Raw genomic sequence first — 19,036 nt, 5'->3', positions numbered from 1 at the left:
TCTTTCCCTGGTCTCCCTTGCTGGAAATTGTCAAGGCAGCTGACTAGCCCTGGTCTTTAATAATGGCAAGCCAAGAGTGTTAGAGAGTTCTACGTGGGCTAATGGTTTACTGGCCTAAGACAGCTGGTCTGCAGATGACATTTGCTAACAGCGTTAAAGAGCATCAGCTGGAAGCATGTATGAGGGACCCTTCTGCCATAATCATCATTAGTCACTCGCAGTTTTATGACCAGCAGCTTAAAATGGTATCCTCTTACCATCTAAATATTTACCAGTCCTATCAATATGATTTACACATGGCTTCAAAAAGAATTCTGGGGCTTCCCTGGTGGCGCAGTGGTTGAGAATCTGCCTGCTAATGTAGGGGACACGGGTTCGAGCCCTAGTCTGGGAAGATCCGATCCCACATGCCGCGGAGCAACTAGGCCCGTGAGCCACAACTACTGAGCCTGCGCGTCTGGAGCCTGTGCTCCACAACAAGAGAGGCCGCGATAGTGAGAGGCCCGCGCACCGCGATGAGGAGTGGCCCCTGCTTGCCGCAGCTAGAGGAAGCCCTCGCACAGAAACGAAGACCCAACACAGCCAAATAAATAAATAAATAAATAAATAAATAATAATTAAAGGTGCTAATAATTTTTTTAAAAAAAGAAAAGAATTCTGATTTTTAAGTTGGTTATTTAGAAATATGACATACTGACTTGTCCTCGTGAATAAAAATACAGATCCTGTTTAAATTCAGGTATGGTTAAAACCATAACGAGATACTAATATACACGTATTATAGTGGCTAGAAAAACAGAGTAAAACAGAACCAACTGGCCATTCCAAGTGCTGGCTGATTAGGACACAGAACAATTGGAATTCTCACGTAAACCCTCGGGAAAGCACAATGGGACAGACACTTTGGAAAACAGTTTAGCAGTTTCTTAAAATGTCAAACACACTTACCATATGACCCAGCAATCCTACCCCTAGGAATTTACCCAAGTGAGATGAAAAATTATGTCCAAACAAAGAGCCTGTAAGTGAATGTTTATAGCAGATTTATTCATATTGGCCTCAAACAGGAAACCACCCAAATGTCCATTAACTGGTGACTAGATAAACAAAGCATGGCCCTTCCTCACCATGGAATGTCATTCAGCATAAAAAGAACGAACAACAGACACATACAGCAACACAGATGAATCCCAAATTCATTATGCTGAGTGACAGAAGCCAGACTCAAGAGGTTGTATACAGTACGATTCCACTCATGTGACCTTCCTGAAAAGGCAGAACCATGAAGGTAGAAAACAAATCAGTGGTTGCTGGGAGTGGGGTGGACTAAAAAGGGGCATAAGGGAATTTTGGGGGACGGTGATGGAATTATTTTATATATTGATTGTGGTAGCGATGGTTACATAAGTGTATGAATTAGTCAAAACTCATAGAACCCTCAAAAGAGTATTTTTACTGTGTGTAAATTTTACCTCGATCGACCTAAGAAAATAATTCAGTGTGGTAACCTGAAGGTAAATAAGAATTTCAAATATGGGTATGCTTTTCTTGGATCCCTAAAGATATAAACGAAAGCCCACGACCTTACTCTCCCTGTGGCAGAGACAGGTTAACTTTGTTGCCAGCTTCAGATCAGGTTAAAGCTACCATGTTACCATGGATACAAGCTATTATGTCCTTTTGTGTGAAACCTCTAATATTAAACTGTGACTCACATGCAAGGCAAGGGGAGACTAAGAAACAACCAGACAAAGTCACCTGAGGCTTTTTCATTTTTCAGAACCCTGCCCTTAATGTTTCCTCCATGAACTCATGAGAAACCATGTGAAGTCAGTGAACATATCCTTCAGGGATGAAAAGAAGAAAGGTTAGAAACTTTTTGGCTAAACTTGAAGGCAATTCTAAAAATTTTATGCTAGTCTTAAGGCTGTTAAGACTGTTTATATTCTTCTGTTTGTTGCAGAAATAATTTCCCCTATATGGATTGCTAAAACAATGACATACGAGAGACCAGCCCTCTCCTCTATCTGTTGACTTGCCTGGGAGACGATGCTTTTCTGATTTATAAAGTGGACAGAGGGCAGATTGAGGGTGGGTTTTAAAGTCAGGAGAATTCTTTGCAGTGGGGCTCAAACTGGCAAGAAGTGGGGATTCACTCAAAGCGGGTAAGGTAGAAAGATGACTCTTAAATAAGCACATATATTAAGATGACTCTTAAATAAGCACATATATTTAAAAACTATATTAAAGATGTGTTGCCACAGTGATCGCCATGCATCCACCTAACGACTAGTGAAAATGAAAATCATAACTGCTGCCTCTGAGCTAGTGCTTTCCCCGTGCTAAGGAGGTGCTACGTGGACCCCTAGGGCATCACCTCTCCCCACACCCTGCCCTGCTCTTTATGATCCAAGAATCCCAAACAACCCAGAGCTCCCCAGAGGCACCAGGCGAGTTCTTGCCTCTGTGCCTTTGTCCATTCGTTCCTCCATTCAACAAACATATTTTGACTATCTACTCGTGTCTGCTGTTGATTGAATTGTGTCCCCCCAAATTTATATGGTGATGTTCTAAAGCCTGTACTTCAGAATGCAAGCTTATTTGGAAACGGGGTCACGGCAGATGTCATTAGTTAAGATGAGGTCATACTGGAATAGTGTGGGCCCCTCAATCCTATACAAATTGTGACCTTATAAAAAGGGGAAATTGGGACGCAGGCACACACTCGGGGAGAAGGCCACCTGAAGATGAAGGCAGAAAGCAGGGTGATGCGTCTACAAGCCAAGCAAGGACAAAGCTCGCCAGCAAACCTGAGGAAGAAAGGGGAGAGTCCGGAGCAGACTCAATCGCCGCCCACAGAGGGACCAACCCTACCAGCACCCTGCTCTTGCACTTCTAGGTCCAGAACTGTGAGACAACAACTTTCTGTGGTTTAAACCAAACCAGAACAAACCAAATCAAACCCCCAAACAAGATTCCCCCCAAAACAAAACAAACACAGTAAACTACATTTCCTAGGGACAAGGAGATTCTGCAAATGTGTGAGAAGCCGCGAGAACGGAACTGCTCCTTTAAGGGGCTGGAGCTCAGTGGGGACGCACAGCCCGGCTCCGGTGTGGACCGGGGCGGGGCGCTGACACCCCTGCATGCTTCTTCCTGATTGCCTAGCTCACCCTCACCTCCTGACTTCTTTCAGCTTTGAATCTTCAACCAGCTTAAAGGTTGTTTTGTTTTTTTTTTAACATCTTTATTGGAGTATAATTGCTTTAAGACCGGTGTGTTAGTTTCTGCTGTATCACAAAGTGAATCAGCTATATGTATACATATACCCTCATATCCCCTCCCTCTTGCGTCTCCCTCCCACCCTCCCTATCCCACCCATCTAGGTGGTCACAAAGCACCGAGCTGATCTCCCTGTGCTATGCGGCTGCTTCCCACTAGCTGTCTATTTTACATTTGGTAGTATAAAGACGCAGACGTTGAGAATGGACTTGAGCACACGGAGAGGGGGAAGGTCAGCTGGGACGAAGTGAGAGAGTGGCATGGACTTATATATATACAGCTTAAAGGTTTTAATCAACTTTTCATGCAAGCAGAGTAATCTTTTCTGGAGGAAAAGAGGGCCCAAGGCATGAGGTATGAGAGACGGCCAGACGCTCCTCGTCCTGGCAAGGGCGCCACTCACCCCCAACGTGCGGACAGATGGACAAGCCCCGGGAGCTCCCCGCGGCAGCTGTTAACACCGATTTCCAAGTGCGGGGGCCTGAGCCCCGCCTGTAATGACATTTTCCTGGCTGGTTCTGACCTCTGAATCTCGCTGATTTGTCTAACACACACTGTGAACATCAGCGAGTTAGGACTCAAAGCCAAGACGCCAAAATTGCTTTTAAATGGCAGGAGATGTTGAAGACAGAATTTCTGTGACTTGGTCATTAACTTGTTTATATCCCGAACCACGCTTTTTTACATCCCTTCCTCTCAATTATTTTTTCCCTGCTTGGCGGAGGTTTCAGCAGCAGTTACCTCTAATCATTAAGACACTTTTGTAGGCAATTCAGTCTCCTGCTCTTAGAGAGCAGCCAATATTGGTGGGGGAATTTGAAAAAAATATCCTACTCACTATATAATTGCCCATCGTCTTGCTTATATTTTCCTTGTTTATAGAAAACAATCTTTTTTTTCCAGAAAAGAGTGGTTAGATTTATATATTCAGAGGAGTAATACAAATAACCGTGTGTGATGATAATTTAGGCTACATTATTCTAAGATAACTCACACACCTTAAGGGTATCACGTATCAATCAATGTTTTCAGATATAAATCCAGCTATGACTCTTTGATTCTACCCTCTGCTGCCAGTGCCCAGTTTTTTCCCCCACCCCCTCAAGCCCTCATTTCCCACAGCCCGCGTTCCTTCCGCTTCCTCCAAAGTCCACAGCTTCTATCTCTTTCTTACATGAGCTGGAAAGACCCAGCTTTAATTTGAGTGTGCCAGGATGAAGCCTGTCGATCTTGAACAAAAGCAGAGATGCTGGCCTGTTTCTGAAGTTTGCCTATCGCCCCAAATTCTAGTGCTTCATCCATCCCATCAACAAACATTTCTGAAATACAGAGTGTGTTCAGAGAACCGGTCTACATCCTAAGTATCATCCAAGAGAAATGGAAATGATACAGTTTACGTACTCATCGATCTCAAAAACAAACTCGCCATGCTTTTGTAGACATCAGTGTGCCTGCTTTTAAGCTGAGAAGTTCTAAGATTACAGAACACTGGTGTCACAACTGGCAAGGATTCTCTGACCTTTTGCCATGAGGCTAAATTTTATGTACGGAGCTTTCGAAGTCCTAGATTCTCTTCCTTGGCTTCCCACTTCGAGGGTGTAGTGCTTCAGCCTATTTCTTTAGCATGGCTTCTCCCCTGACCCTCCCCTTCCACGGTCATCAGCACTTTCCTGACCTAGCCACTTTCTGCTGTTCTTTTTTCTCCTCCACCTTTCCCAGCAAACAGCCGCCACTGCATACGCACGTCCCTTTCTCTCGAGAACAGAGACACCAGTGCGGGCGCAGGTACCTGTTGCATGCCTTGCATCGTCTGCTGCAGGAACTGCACCTGCTGGTCCTTGGTCAGGTTTTCTTCCATTCGAAACAGCTGCTCTTTCTCCTGCTTCAGCAGCTCCACTTCGTTCCTGTAGGCGTCCAGCTGCCACCGGAGGCTGTCGTTCTCTTCTTTAAGCGCGTAGGCCTGGGCGGCCAGGGCTGAGGGGCAAACAGAATGAGTTCAAGTGAGTGACCTTCTGGCTTAGATGGACAGCCTTCAGTGCGAAAGGGATTCTAAACCGGATTCTTAACGTTTGTACCAAACCCAAATGAGCTACCCTGGGTGCTTTATTTTGCAGCTGGTGAGCATTGCTTCTTTGGGAATTTTTCGCTATTCTATTTGTCCTGTCTTATGTATGATTGTGGGCACAGGATTGACTCCTTCCAGATTCGTGTCTCCTGACCTCTTCCCCGATCCTAGGCTCCCTCTCAGAAACTGATCCGTGTTGCTAGGTCATGACAGTGCTCAGAATTCCAGGCAATCGTCGTATCTACCTCGTGGCTGTCCTTTCCCTTCCGGCAGGACGGCTTAGCTCCTTGGAGGGCCACTTTCTTTCAAATTATCAGCGGCCCCCCCAATGGAGGCACGCAGCCGCAGCTGCCCAGGGGAGCTGGGGACTGACCCACACACACACTGTTCCTTCCTGCTCTACTGCCGGGTCAGACTGACTGCATGAGTCAGTTAGTTAGTTCCCTCTGACTCCTATCAGAATGCTGACCTGGTTCCATCTGTTTCACCAACAGATTCCTACCCTAATACTCCTTCCTGAAACCTGAAATTCTCTATGTGCAGATTCAGAGCTCACTCACATCTCCACCTGACTGACAAACCGAGACACTTAATTCAGGGTCTGACGCACCTTGAGGCTCCAAAAACAACTGAAATGGAATTAAACAGAGTGAATGGTTCAAAACAAAATTGAGGATGGCGACTCACTTCCCTAGTTTCCAGCTTACTGTTTGGTGGTCTCTGCAATAATCACAATAGCTTTCTAAGCACTCTCTACATAATAGACGCTGGACCATGAACTAACTCACTTCATCCCCCCATCAAGCCTCTGATGTGGGCACTGCTCTTAGCCAGCCCCTCTTTACAGATGAGAAAAATGAGGCTCCGGGAAGTTAGAGAACTTGTCTGATCCCACAAAGAGAGTAGCGTCAACAGCCTTCAAACCCAGATTGGGCTCCAGAGTCCCTGCTCCCTGTCACTGGGGTATTCTGCCAGCCAGATGAGTTTACTTCTTACCAGACTGTTTGGAAAGAACTCCAAATGCTCCCCCCTCTACTTTCTCACCAGTTTCCCATACTTTCTTCCCCCCTCCTTCAGAAAATCCGTTCTCTACTTTTGTAAGCAAGAGAAAAGTGAAGGTATTTTAAAAGCTTGTTATCAGAAGCTTCTTTAAAGAAGTAACTTCTGGTTGGTAAGGGCATGGCATGGAGTCTCTGTCCAGCAGGTTCTCGGTCCAGGATCATTTCCGCACCCCACACCATGCCCAATCCCGATCCCAGAGCCAACTCGAGGTCAGCCTCTCAGATGTTCCACCCACACATTACCGTGCAATGGTGACAGATCTGTACGGAGGTGCTCTGAAACCCCAGTGAGTTCTCTCCTTAAATATCAACCATCAAATTACGTTAATAGGAGTTTTATAGTTGAGTGTTTTATGGTATTCTACTTTGCAAAATGATTATGTACAGTACACACTGAAATACTAATCAAACAGAACATGCAATTAACCAGAAAATTCCCTACCTCAAACCATCAGGGATCAATTAGTCAACAAGCAGTTACTGCATATGTACTCCATGCCCGAGCCTGTCTGGGCATCTTGGATCACAAGACAAGGAGACAGAGTATGTCTCTTCTCTCAAGGAGCTTGAAATATAATAGAAACCAACACGTTTGAAAGGAACACACTCAAAGCAAGAGAGAAGAGCCTGATGCCTGGCATATAGTAGGCACTCAATAAACGTTGGTTGGATAAATAAACGAGTGACTAATTTAGTGTCAAGGTTTATGGCAAGAGAATCCATCCTACAGGAATTCAGAGAAGAGAAAGGAAAAGGCAGACTGGATTAATAAAAGAGGGCTTTGAAGGGTGAAAGCCCAAGAACTGGGGAAGGGCACCTCACTCAGCAGCAAGAGCTGAAGCAAAGCCCAGAGATGAGAACTGAAGATAGAATATCTGGGGCAGGAAGCAGAGAAGCTTGACCAAAAGGCAAGAGTCTGTCTGGAAGCAGTGAGAGAAAGGTGAGCCATGCCGGGTGATGAGAGAGGCTGGAGGTTCAGAAGTCAGGCTGGAGAGGTGGGATCAAATGGGGAGGCCAACTGAGAACCACTGAAGGTGCCCAGGCGGCAGAAGGACGTGATGAAATCGGTGATTTAGGAAGATTGGTTTGGCAATGGTGCATGGAATGAACTGAAGGCTGAAGAGGGTGAATAAAGGAAATTTTATTTGGTGTATATGTGTGTGCAAAACCCAGGAGCTGCCAATTTTACAGTTTTCAGGGACTGACATAAAAGCGGAAACAACCCAGGGTATACCCAGGAGTATGAGCTAGTGCTTTTTCAACACTGCGCAGCCCAACTTCAGATCTTGTCCACACCCTGAGGTACCACCTCCTGACAACTCCGTTTACCAACCCCTAAGGAAATGGTTATGAGGCATCATTTAAGAGAGGGATGTTGTAATAGGGCAAAATTACAGAAAATGCAAATGATGGAAAAAGTGTTGGCGCTACAGAAGCACATTACTACATTTCGTAGCATTCAAAGACACTTAAGTCGTTTCCTTAGGAAGCTCTATCTGGCCCTTTCTCAATTCAGAGTGGCATTTTTATTTTCATAACTGATAGCAGGTGTTTGTGAAGAAATCGATTAGTATGCAGGGATGGAAATCACATTTTCCAAACGAATTGCATAGTCTGCAAGATATGCTGAAATCTGTGTAGCAAAATGCAAGCAGCTATAAAGCATGTGCCGCAACATTATTTCAATAAATTGTCTGAACATAAATACATACAGGGAAGTGTACCATCCATTATTTTAGGGCTTCTCTTATAAGCCTGTGGAATGGCACTGCTGACATTTCTTATTCTTGGCTTAAGCCAAGTGACCACTGTTCCTACCAAGTAGGATGCAGTGTCATTTGCATTTCTGGAATACGAATGTGATATCATCATATGAAAAAAGATTTAAAAAAACCCAGCAGCTGTAACTCCATCCCCTCCCATCCCCCCCCAAATCAATACCATAGCCAATCCCATCAACGTTTTTATAATTGGGGCATATAACTGATTTTCATTCCTTATTAAATAATTTCAAGCTTGATATTTGCAAAGAAAATGTTGGTTACTCATGTGGCAGCAAAGTGGTTTTCTTCTAAAGGGTGAGAAATTATATATTGACTCCACTTAACTTCTGGTCACCTGTTTGTAAACATTATTCAGCATCATGCTGCACGGATCCACCCCTCAGATGAACCTTCCTGGAAGAAGCTAGATTATGTTTCTTGGACCAGAGCTCTAAAGGAAACAAAATCCTAATAATTTCTAACTTAACATCATTTCTCAGTGTATTCAAAATTCAGAAACTTGAAAGGACCACCCTTTCATTTCTCTCTTTCTCTCTTTTTCTCTTTCATTCTTTCTGGGACACTGTATTAAAGTAAACAGTTTTGAACAATGTATAATCAAGCTTCTGCGAAAAAACTGACCCCTGAGAGATGGCACAACCAATCCACTATTCAAATAAGCAGAAGGATTAAAAATAAACAACAGTATGCATCTTTTTATAGGAATCCCTGCAGACTGCACCGTGTTCCAATAAATAGAATATTTAGCTAACATGTGGATTACCAATTTTCAATACAATTTAAAAAAAGAATACAGTGAGATACTTTAGATGTAAACTATTCTGAACACAATTGAATTTTCCTTTGGTGATTTTAAAGGCACTGCTGAATCCAGGGATGCCTCTGGATTATCATTCATTCATTCACCAATCAGCTATTTATAGTGAAGCCATGTGAGGAGAGCTGTGGCCTCCACGAGGGGAAGGCCAGTGTAGGCATCAGTTTATATTTGCTCAGGACCTTAGAAAAATTCTGTTACAGGGATTTTCTGATTGGATCAAAACCGAAATAACGACGTTGGAAAAACTCTGCTAAACAAGATTAAATTCCATTTCAAAACTTAGCACTAGACTACTAAAATTACCAAAGTGTATATAAGTTGATCCAAAGATTAAATTGCACTGCTGAAGAAGAGGCTTAAAGGCATTACAGCATCTTGCTGCACCCTTGACTAGATCCTATATAAACCATTAGTCTTTGTATTAATTATGGTCAGAGTGACCTCCTCTGTCTCCTCCATTACTTACTGTGTTTCCATGGGAACAGATAATGGCATGCTTACCTTCTTTAAATAAATACTCTGGTGAAAGCCTTGAAATCTCTCTCTTAGCAGCCTAAGCCAGCCTCAGAAAAATAATTAGCCCTATATGAAAATATGTAAGTTATTTTGGGTTATGTCCCTGTAAGCTGACAGTATGTTAGTATCTCTTTCATGCTCAGGCAAGATGCAACTAAATAATCAAACACTTTAACATATTGTTTCTAACAATATCTGGATTTCTCAAAAACTGTCTTAGTGTCGTTGGGGGACTCTGTGTTTAACGTCCCCCCCTCCACTTTGCCAGATGTCCTCCTGAAATGCTGGGAGGACGCTGCCCAGCTGTGCATTTCCTCCCCACGCGCAAAGAACGTGGTTTTCAAGGTTTTCATCGGCTGCTGCCCAGAAAGGCACTTGTGCTGAAAGGTCCAGAACCCAGGATGACCGGATGGGTCTGAGACCTGGAAGATATGGCCACCATATCAGCTTGCCTTCCAGCCCCCATGGCCTGGGCACTTAGGGACCGTCCCCAGGCTCCAGCTGCCTTCCTGCATTCCGCTCCTCCTCCTGCAGGGTGCCTGGGGTGGGGGGTCCAGTGCCTCTGCTGCGGCACAGACAGCACACTGTGTCATGCTTTTCTCTGCTTAGTGAAGCTTGCTCCTGAGAGGTGACTGGCCCAGGGGCTGCCATCTGACTGGTCCTCACCAATGCAGCGTGAGTGGGGTGTGAGGTGTACCTTCTGTTCAATCCCTCATCATCTTCCTGCTGCCGGAACGGGCCTGGGTCTCTGAGTCATCACGTGGAGGAAAGGTGCCCACAGACCAAGAATATCTGCTTTGGACTCTACTGTGCCCAAGAAATAAACTTTTTTTTTTGGTAAAGACACTTGAAGATTTGGAACTTCTTTGTAAAACAGCTGGCATTACTCTAACCCAGAGTTTCCCAAATATTGGCTTGAATCAGAAATTCCTGGCAGGTGTGTTAAACACGTATTTCTGGGCCCCTTCTCCAGAGTTTCCAATGGGGTATGTCCGGGATGCAGCCTAAGAATCTGCATTCCTCCAGGCTCCGAGTGGTGCTGATGCTGCCGGGGCCGAGACCACACTTGGAGAGCGGCAGCTCAGGCCACGGCCGCTTCTATCGCCGGGCTTCTGAACTGGAGCTGCAATTGGCTTGTTTGGACAAATATGTCTGACGGCACCACAGGCTCAGCCTGGCATTCTGGTTCCATTCCCCGACCTTCTGAATGAGCCTCAGCCCCATGCGCTGCACCTGTGAAGGCAGTCCTGCCCCAGCCCTATCTCCATGCCCCAGCCACCTCTTTATGGAGGGAGGGGGAAACCCGGGCAAAAGGTAACAGTCACGGGCTTCCCTGGTGGCATAGTGGTTGAGAATCTGCCTGCTAATGCAGGGGACACGGGTTCGAGCCCTGGTCTGGGAAGATCCCACGTGCCGCGGAGCAACTGGGCCCGTGAGCCACAACTACTGAGCCTGCGCACCTGGAGCCTGTGCTCCGCAACAAGAGAGGCCACGATAGTGAGAGGCCTGCGCACCGCGATGAGGAGTGGCCCCCGCTTGCCGCAACTAGAGAAAGCCCTCGCACAGAAACAAAGACCCAACACAGCCAAAAATAAATAAATAAATAAATAAATTAAAAAAAAAAAAAGTACAGTCACTACTGTTTTCCTTCCCCCATTTTCCCCCAATAACAGTAGCAGTAGCAGCAGGAGTAGCCGTAGTCATAGGAATAGTAACAGTGGGAGTAATAGCTAATAATTTTATGTGCCAGGCAACGTTTGCACAATCTCCTTTCGCCTTCCCAAAAACATGATAAATACAACTATTATTTTTATTTTCCAAGTGATGGGACTGAGTTTGAGAGATGTGGAGGTTTGCACAGCTGGCTGGAGGTGCAGGGTTTATCCTCCGCAAGGGGGATTCCAGAATCTACACTCCCTGACGTGATGGCACCAGGGTGGCCCCTTGCAGGTAAGCACTGCAGCTCGAGTGCAAAGGAAACCAGGGACCCTGCTGTGGGACCTGATCAGCTCCTAACAGAGGCAAACATTCCCTTGCTGGGTCTTTTTGGGGACTGTTCTGCAGGAGAGGGGCTCCACTATGGAGGCAGAGAGGATGAGCCTATTTTAAAACGAACACACGTACATCTTCTGCAGGAGGAGTCTGGGAATGAGCCATACAGAAGTTAAACTCAGGCTTCTGGAGCCTTGAGGCCTGACTTGATCCGCTCAGGGATCCCGCCTTCTATGCTGTGTCCCCCTCCTCTGAAGTGGCTGCACTGAGACCACCGACCACTGAGCTCCTGGGCCTCGGCCGGTTATTAAGGCTCCATGAATTGACCATAAGTGCGTGGGTTCATTTCTGGGCTTTCTATCCTGTTTAAATCCTATTCCATTGATCTAGATGTCTGTTGCTGTGCCAGTCCATACTGTTTTGATGACTGCAGCTTTGTAGTATAGTCTGAAGTGAGGGAGCCTGATTCCTTCGGCTCTGTTCTTCTTTTGGAGAAAACTCTAATTTGAAAAGATACATGTACCCAATGTTTACAGCAACACTATTCACAACAGCCAAGACATGGAAGCAACATAAGTGTCCATCAACAGATGAATGGATAAAGAAGATGTGGCACATATATACAATGGAATATTACTCAGCCATAAACAAGAATGAAATATTGCCATTTGCGGCGACATGGATGGACCTAGAGATTCTCATACTAAGCGAAGTAAGTCAGACAGAGAAAGACAAATATCATATATCACTTATATGTGGAATCTAAAAAATGATACAAATGAACTTACTGACAAAACAGAAATAAGACTCACAGACATAGAAAACTTATGGTTACCAAAGGGTAAAGGGAGAGGAATAAATTAGGAGTTTAGGATTAAAATATACACACTACTATATATAAAATAGATAACCAACAAGGACCTACTGTATAGCACAGGGAACTATATTCAACATCTTATAATAACCGATAGTGGAGAAGAATCTATAAAAAAGAATGGATATATTTATTATAACTGATTCACTTTGCTGTACACCTGAAACTAACACAACATTGTAAATCAATTATATTTCAATAAAAAATTTTTAAAAAAGGCTCTATGAAGAGAGCCGTGTCCAAGGACTCCGCCTGGTCTCAGGAGTCCCAAAGGACCAGTGTTCCAGTGCCTACCCCACCCAGCTCCTCTACGTTCTGCTTTTCTAGGTGTCCTGTGCCTTCAGCTGGAGTAAAGGCAGTGAAAACCCTTCTTCCCACAGATTCCCCAGGGTCTGAATAGGCTCAGGACGGCCCAGGACAAGCACCAGATGACCCTCAGGTGACCAGACAAAGCACGGGGTCTTTGGAATGCTGGCATGTCGGTGTCCCCCCAGCATCCAGGCACAGAGCTGGAGAGCATCAGAGATGCCTGCTGCACAGTCTCTTGCTATAGACAGCCTCTTGTGGTCCGGATGAACTATAATCAATCTGTTTTCCAGTAACACCTGTATCGCCACTGAAGCAGCAACCTTCCTCCAACTGCTGGCAGAAATTCCTTCAGCTGCAGTTTTGCAGGATTATTATTATTACAACTTAGCATTGACATGACATTTTCTATTTGTAGTGTGTATTATAGTCTGAGCATTAGCTGTGATTAGGGAGAGCTCACCAGAAGCACAATGCAGGGTCTATTTCCATCTTTGTGTGAGGCCAGTGGAATAAGGGTAATTTGGAGAGTGCAGGTAAGCTGGATCTTGTTATTATAATGGCTTAAATGCGAGTCTGCAGGCACAACCGGCAGCAGGTGACTCAGGAAAAGAAAATCCTCTGTCACCCTGTCCATAGAGCTCCTCCTAAGGAAGCGGTCTGCACCGGTGGCCGTGACCGCGCGGTGCCTCTGGGCCACTCACGCTGCTGACAATTCGCCTCATTCATGCCTTACCACTTTTCCATTGACGTTATTGTATCTAATACCTCCCCCAACTCTCCCATTGCCCTTGGAGGAAAGGAAGTGAAGGAAAGAGGCACGCTCGCTTCTTCCAATAGCAGGGTGCCTGCCACTGAAAAGGTTGAAGGATACTCTGCTGGGTGAGGGATGCCCTGAGAGTCCTCAGCGAAGCACAGCTGCGGTGAGTCCCGCAAACCTCGGCTCAGAGCCTGCTTTAGGCAAGCACACCCGCCTGACCTCGGGGCTCCACACACAGCGATGGGGAAAATGATGCAGGTATGGACGTGGGGAGGCCGCATACCTGCTCTCCCCACCCCGAGCCGTGGTGGTCAGACCGAGGAAGAGGCTGGGAAAGGAAAGCTGGGGGTGGGTGAGGCTCCTTTCTGAAGAAGGCGGGGCGGGGCTGGGCCTTGAAGTCAGGCTCACACTGTGAAAAGCTGCAAGGAGTGGGAGTGGGGCTGTCCCACCGTGAGGACCACTTTCCCAAAGGACCCTGCCGACTCCAGAAGGAGCCAGTGCCCAGGAGACAGGGCAAGATGGGTGCAGGGAGGAGGGGAGGCTGGGTTGCTGAGGGCCCCATGTCTCGGGTCCCGGCAGCAGACACATCGAGAAGGGCAATTCCCCCCAACTCTCTTTTTTTTTTTTTTTTTTTTTTTTTTGCTTAGGCTTCAGTCTTCTTTTTCACTTGCAATCCCCATTTCGATTTCCAAGATGCAGGTACAGTTTTTTCTAACTCTCTGAAAGCTTTAGAGAGTCTTTTTTAGGGCCATCAGACTTAGACCAAGATACATCACAGAATGGCACGGGTCTTCAGGAACAGCGCCCCCTCCCTGGCCATGTTCCCCCTCACAGACAGCACACCTCCCCGGGGTACCGTGCTCCACCCTCGCTAGTGGTTGGTCTCATCCAAAGAGAGTAGCTTTAAAGCAACCCTTCCCCCGAAGGCATTACTCCTCTCATTTCTCCTCCGGCTGCAACGCCAGGGCTGGGCCGACACCTTTCTCTCCTCCCAACTGGCAGATTTCCTTCCCTTTTAACAAATGGTCACTTCCAATTTTCTTCAAGAAACCTTCCCCTCAAGGAGTGATGTTTTTCTACTCCTTCTAAACCCCTAAACACACACACACACACACACACACACACACACACACACACAGTCTCTCTCTCTCTCTAACGGCTGCTTTCTACTACATAAAACATTTCCCTCTGAAATGTGCAGTGGAGGTCAGCCCACACCTGAAGCGTGTTCTCAGTCCTAGGCATTGCCCTTTGCAAGGAAGAGCGACATTTCCCACAAAGCTTTTCTTCTAAGACACCAAATACTTGGGCTAACAAAGATGAGTTGAATAGAAAGGGCTTCTCTTCCCTTGGGTTTTGTGCCGCACACAAACTCTATCCAGTCCACGGAGTGGGAACCAAGGCTGCTGGGAAGTGGTGGGCAGTGAATTCCCCTCCCTACCAGCCTCATCATCAACGCTGAGACTGGTTTATTCAAGCCCACGTGTTTGTGCCCGGCATCAGGGAAGAAGATTCCCATCCTCTCTAGATACATAACCAAGGCAGAATGACACTGGTATGAAAAAGTAACTGGTGTCTCCAGGCCAGCAGTCCTCGAAGTTTGTCCCACACACAGCCTCCATCTGTCCCACCTTGGTATCTCATATGTGAGAATTCCTAGACCCATCCCAGACCCTCTGAATCTGAGTTTCTGGAAGGGGGGCCTGAGGGTGTACATTTCAGCAAGTTTCTGGAGTAACTCGAATGCACACCGAAGTTTCAGAACTTCTTCACTAGCCTTTAGAGACCAGATCCCCACTTCTTCATAACTTTTCTCCGGGCTTGTGTTTCTTTCATTATTTTTTGACGCCTGCTTTCTCTCAGCCTTTTCTAACGGCTTCTCTGTTACTGAAAGGACCTACTCTTCTCCAGCTTTTACCATCCAACACAGCCTTCCAGGGTTCTCTGCCATCTGCCTTGCCTTCTCACATTTCATTCATCTATCTCCCTGCTCCTCTCTGAATGCCGGTTACTGCCCCTCCCGTGATGATACTGTGACTGAATGCTTTCATAGATCCTCCAGGCAGTGTCTCCAAAACACATTTTTCTGACCTACTAGATGTGGTTGTGTATTACTTTTCTTTGCAGCCATCTTTCTGGAGAAAGCTCGGCTGCAGCAGGTTTGTGGCCTGCACCCAGGAGAGGCTGAGCTATGCCTCCATGCTCTGTGGGAACTAATCACCCTCGACCAAGGGCCCTTCGACCAGCCTCTCAGTGGAGGAGAGGAGGCCCTTCCTGCGTGCACGCTCTCCCCAGACCAGTCGCTAGGTCCTCTGAGGCTTTTCTCTTTGGCAAATGCCCAGGCATCCCTGCTTCTCTCTCTCACCACTGATGGATGAGAAAACAGTCCTTGGCTATTCTCCTAGCATCAGAGAAAAGCAGGGACTCTGTCTTTCTGCATCCAGCCTACTTTAATTTTTCCCTTTCCTCCCAGCTAGTCTTTTTTCCAATTAACCAAAGGATACTTGGATGCATCTCGCACAGATATTATGAGGGGGGTTCTCCACCCGTGTCACGCATGCCATATTTAAACGAATAAACTACCTCCCTTTCATTTCTTCTTTCTTTGGTCCTTTATCATTGCCCATGTCAGTCACCTCCTCTCCACTAATCATTTATCTTCATTTTAATTTTCTTCTTGTTCTCATATTTTGTTACCTTCTACTTGTTTTTTTTTTTTCTTCTTTCCCACCTATAATTGATAGCCATCAATCTTCATGTCACATGCCAGTAGTTTCCAATCCTTTGTGCATCAGACTCGCCTGAGGAGCATTTTAATAACACAGATGCCTGGGCTTTAACCCCCAGGCATTGGTGTTTGTTGTGTAAAGCTTCCCAGGTCTTTCCTGTGTGCCGCCAGGGCTGGGAACTGCTCATTTTACCTTTGTTACTGCTTCGCAGTATCCATTCTCCACATTGTCACAGTACCATTTGCAAAATGCCATGGAAACCCTTAATTGGTTATTTCTTACAACCTCAAGGAAACCCTCTTAGGATGAGCCTTATGTTACTGCTAAGAAAGCTGAGGCTTAGGGAAGGGACATCATTTGCCAAGCCACGCTGGAAACAAAACGAAGATCCCTCAAGGGGCCTCTGACCTCATCTGGTTCAAAGTTATTTCTGCACTCTGTTTGGTGACTCTAAAACCTCTCTTCCAGGGACACCAATTCTCACTCATGTAGGCCACTTTCTCAGAGCTTTTCTAGTGGTTTGACCACCTCTCTTCAAAAGAGCGTCAAGGTGAGCTCGGCGTTCCTCAGTCAGGCCCAGAAAATGGGAAGGAAACTTGGAAGGAAGTCTCTCAAAAACTTATTTTCAGAACTCTTGATTTCTTCTCCACTTGGATGGCTCCAGCTCACATTTGTCAACTGGACACCTCTTCTCATTACTTCTTCCCATCCCCAGAGCCTAAGTGCGACAAAATCCTGCTTTGACAAACTCAGAGTCCTTGGACAGGGAAAAGTGCATGCATTTTATAAACTGTCTGGATGGCTAAATTATAGCAATTTTTCCCTGGGAGAGAGTTGTTCGGATATTAAAACCCGCTGTACATTGAGTACGATCATCTTTCTCACATCCCCATAAAAAAAGCAGTTTTTGCTTTGTTCATTAAAATGATTTGCTTTTGGTTTCTGAAGAGTATACTTTTTCAGGTAGCAATGCCTTATTCTTACTGGCAACTCCTTAGAATCCCTCTGCAAGTGCTGAAGCCCCAGTTCAGCGCTACTAATCAGATGCTAAATGCTTTAAAACAGCTCTACCCCTTTTTCTAAGTGAGAAATAGTGCTGTCTGGGCAAGTTTAGGAGGTGACCTTGATTGAATTAAAGAGGTCGGGGATGGAACAGACTTCAAATTCATATTCAATGATTTGAAAGAAATGACTTCCCTCCAATTAAGCAGGAATTAGCATGAAATATTTTGTTTTTGAAAGGTGAAAAGAATTCCTCTGAGAAAGCAGCTCTCTCGTTACTAGCTTTTTATTGAACGTGGAGGAGAAGGCACCACGGATGGTTTTATATCAAGTGCTTTGTTAACATGGTGCTGATGACCTGGCATCAATTACAATATTCCTTAGGAGCCTAAATGTTATATAGCTGGGGCAAAAGGTTCAATTTAAGTTTTGATTTCTATTTCAAAAGCCCAAGGACTTAACAACTTTCGATTAATTAAAAAAAAAAAAAAAGCTATACTTTCCATGTGCAATCATTTCAATGTAGTTCCAGGAAAAAAGGTTTCAAATGTTAACCTTACTTATTTCTTTGTTGTTTCCCCTTTTAGCTCCATCCTTCACCTTGCCAAGTCCCCCATCTTTTAATGACCTGAAAGAACATGCCCTCCTTCTTCCTGCTCTAAAGAGTAACATGGTCAGTACTGTGAGGATGAAATAGGTAATTTTTTTTGGTCTAAGCTGCAAAAAATATCCTTCAACAGATTAAAAAAAAAAATAGTTCTTCCTGGTTTTCATTTCTTATCCATTCATTTAATGAATTCTTGTCTACCTACTGTGTACAATGCAACAGGCTGGCCATTCAGGGAGGAAAAGATCCCGAGCTAGTCTTGAAGGAGCAGATTGGGTAGAAGGTCCTCCATCTCAGCATGTGTTCACCTTTATTTGCTTAAAACAAACAAAGAAACAAACAAAACCTTCTACAGGGTTGGTAAGAGTTCAGATGAACAGATTTACACCACTTCTTCTCAGATACTCTCAGCTCTCACAGCTCTGCATGTTAGAGTTTATCTGCTAGTTTTGGCTCTGACTTCTGAGAGCAAGAGCTTTACGGACCCATGATCCAGTGCTATTCCAGGAAAAGGAGAACTCTGATGAGCTACTAGGATTTTTCAGAGCAGAGAAACACCACTCTCAGGTCAAAGACTGAGTCTCAAATAGTCTTACAAGACTTTGTTTGCTATTTTCCCCCCTTAATATGGCACTGCAAGACAAATGATATCACGGTCCCATACATGTCATAAGTAAGAATTCACTAAATATTTGTTTTCATTTTATCATTGCTTTGTATTATGGCGTTGCTTAAGACAATTTCATGGAAGCAAGGAGCTAAGGATAGAGAAATGGATGGCTTTACGACGTTTGGATTACATAAACTATATGAGAAAAGTCTAGTATGGCAGGTGGAGACATTTCTTAAACAACTGACTGGTAAATCACTAAAAGAAGAATTAAATCTCTTATCCTACTTCCAAGAGATTTGCCAAATATGTGTTATCACTTAAGTTTTACCTGAAAACTTGTAATTACAAAAAAAAATATCCCCAATACAAACTTGCAGACATTATTCAGCATTCCAGCTGATTATTGTTTGGGGGTAAAAACCACATTTTTCTCATTAATTTCGAACATGGGATAAGAAGGGAGAGGACATATTACTTCTAAGATCTCTTCCCAATCAAAACTTCCCTGAGTCTGTGCATCTCAATAACACTGATATTATTGTAGGTGCTCTCCCTCAGACTTTTATTTTTAAGATTGATTGAGGGGTAGATCTCATAAAGAAAAGCCTCAGGAACAAGGAAGGAT

The 19,036-nt window shown here is 45.1% G+C and overlaps 1 protein-coding gene across 6 annotated transcripts in view; it reads right to left on the bottom strand.

Annotated features, from left to right (window-relative positions):
- Nucleotides 1–19,036, bottom strand: part of ENOX1 (ecto-NOX disulfide-thiol exchanger 1) — a 312,330-nt gene that overhangs the window by 98,645 nt on the left and 194,649 nt on the right. For all 6 annotated transcript variants that reach the window (XM_068526692.1, XM_068526691.1, XM_068526690.1 and 3 more), the window contains one exon: nt 5,072–5,256. In XM_068526692.1, coding sequence (XP_068382793.1) covers nt 5,072–5,256 — 185 coding nt within the window. The remainder of the gene's footprint in view (nt 1–5,071; nt 5,257–19,036) is intronic.

This window comes from Eschrichtius robustus, chromosome 18 (assembly GCF_028021215.1).
Source record: "Eschrichtius robustus isolate mEscRob2 chromosome 18, mEscRob2.pri, whole genome shotgun sequence".
NCBI classification, from domain to species: Eukaryota; Metazoa; Chordata; class Mammalia; order Artiodactyla; family Eschrichtiidae; genus Eschrichtius; species Eschrichtius robustus.
The sequence above is the reverse complement of the archived record's forward strand: the minus strand, read 5'-3'. Positions and strand labels throughout refer to the sequence as shown.